We start from the raw sequence: 1,204 nt of genomic DNA on the forward strand, positions 1-1,204 counted from the left end.
AAGGGGCAGGCAAACCTCTGTTGGTGCCGGTCCTTTTTCAGCCCTCAGGAGTTGCTGAAGGAGACATCCCAAGGGCTTCCTGTGCCTGCCGGGCAGCTCAGCTCCCACCGCAGCTCCCTCCAGCAGCCGTGCCCACAGCCTACCTGGCCCTCGCTGAACTCCTCCAGGCAAATTGCACAGACCGGGGCTGAGCTGCAGCTGCTGGCCGAGTCCCACCGCGACGCCTGCCGGCACCTTGCCTGGTACTTGCGTGTGGCCAGCTGCCCGATGGCCTGCATGGTCTGCTGCTGCAAGGAGTCCTGCCAGGGAGAAGGGAGGCTTTAAGGAGAGGCTCAGCCTTACAGTGCCCACACTTCTCATTGCTCTTCCATGAAATGGGATTATCAGGGATTTGGGGGCAATACTAATTTCCAGAGGTGACTTTCTGTCTAACCTGGCATAGCCAGGGAGGATTCTGTCACCAGCAGGAGACATCTGGCACTGAGCCTTCAAAATCAGTCAGCAGTGCTGAATTTTTGAGCCCCAAAGGCTTGTCTTTGTATGGGACAAATGGGGGAGTCTCAAATTTGGAAATATATCTGACTCTGGAAAGACAATTATTTAATTTGTTAGTTTCTGTTAAAAATACTAAATCTTCTACTCTCTACCAATACAGACAATACTGTTAAAATCAAGAGCATATGGGCCAGCTCTGCACCTTCGTGTGCTGGGACAAGCTCTGAGAGGTGCTGGGGCTGCAGTGCTGGTGGGGTGGGCAGGGGAGAGCAAGGCCACTGCAGAAGGGACACTGCCAGCCCCTCTCATCTCTGGGCCACTCCTGCCTCACGTGGCCACATCTTCAGTTCACAGAGGCACGTGTCCCCTCCCAAACTGTGTCCGTTCCTGCTCCCCATGCATTTCTGTTTGCACAGACACATCTGCTCTGTGAGGTTCCTACCTGAGTCCTGTTCAGCTGGCACTTTGTGCGGACAACAAAAATGAGAATGATGACGACGACAGTGCTGACCACTGTGAGAAGAATCCACACGTCGTAGTCTGGCTGTTGGATATAACAGGAAAGAAATTACCTGTGGGTGGTAGGGGTGGGAATTTGAGGCTAGGCATCTCTTCTTGACCATCAGCTTTTGAATACATGATCCTTGGCCAAGCTCTACCTCCTTGCTCTTCACAGATAAAAGGGTTCAGTCTTTTCTGCACATTCCAG

The 1,204-nt window shown here is 52.9% G+C and overlaps 1 protein-coding gene across 1 annotated transcript in view; it reads right to left on the reverse strand.

Moving 5' to 3' along the window:
* RNF43 (ring finger protein 43) overlaps positions 1–1,204 on the reverse strand; it is a gene marked incomplete at its 5' end in the record, with an annotated part of 16,173 nt that overhangs the window by 8,599 nt on the left and 6,370 nt on the right. Inside the window, 2 exons of the mRNA XM_010182565.1 lie at positions 144–299; positions 938–1,039. Coding sequence (XP_010180867.1) covers positions 144–299; positions 938–1,039 — 258 coding nt within the window. The remainder of the gene's footprint in view (positions 1–143; positions 300–937; positions 1,040–1,204) is intronic.

The sequence above is a fragment of the Mesitornis unicolor genome, unplaced genomic scaffold (genome assembly GCF_000695765.1).
Source record: "Mesitornis unicolor isolate BGI_N332 unplaced genomic scaffold, ASM69576v1 scaffold41164, whole genome shotgun sequence".
Taxonomy (NCBI): domain Eukaryota; kingdom Metazoa; phylum Chordata; class Aves; order Mesitornithiformes; family Mesitornithidae; genus Mesitornis; species Mesitornis unicolor.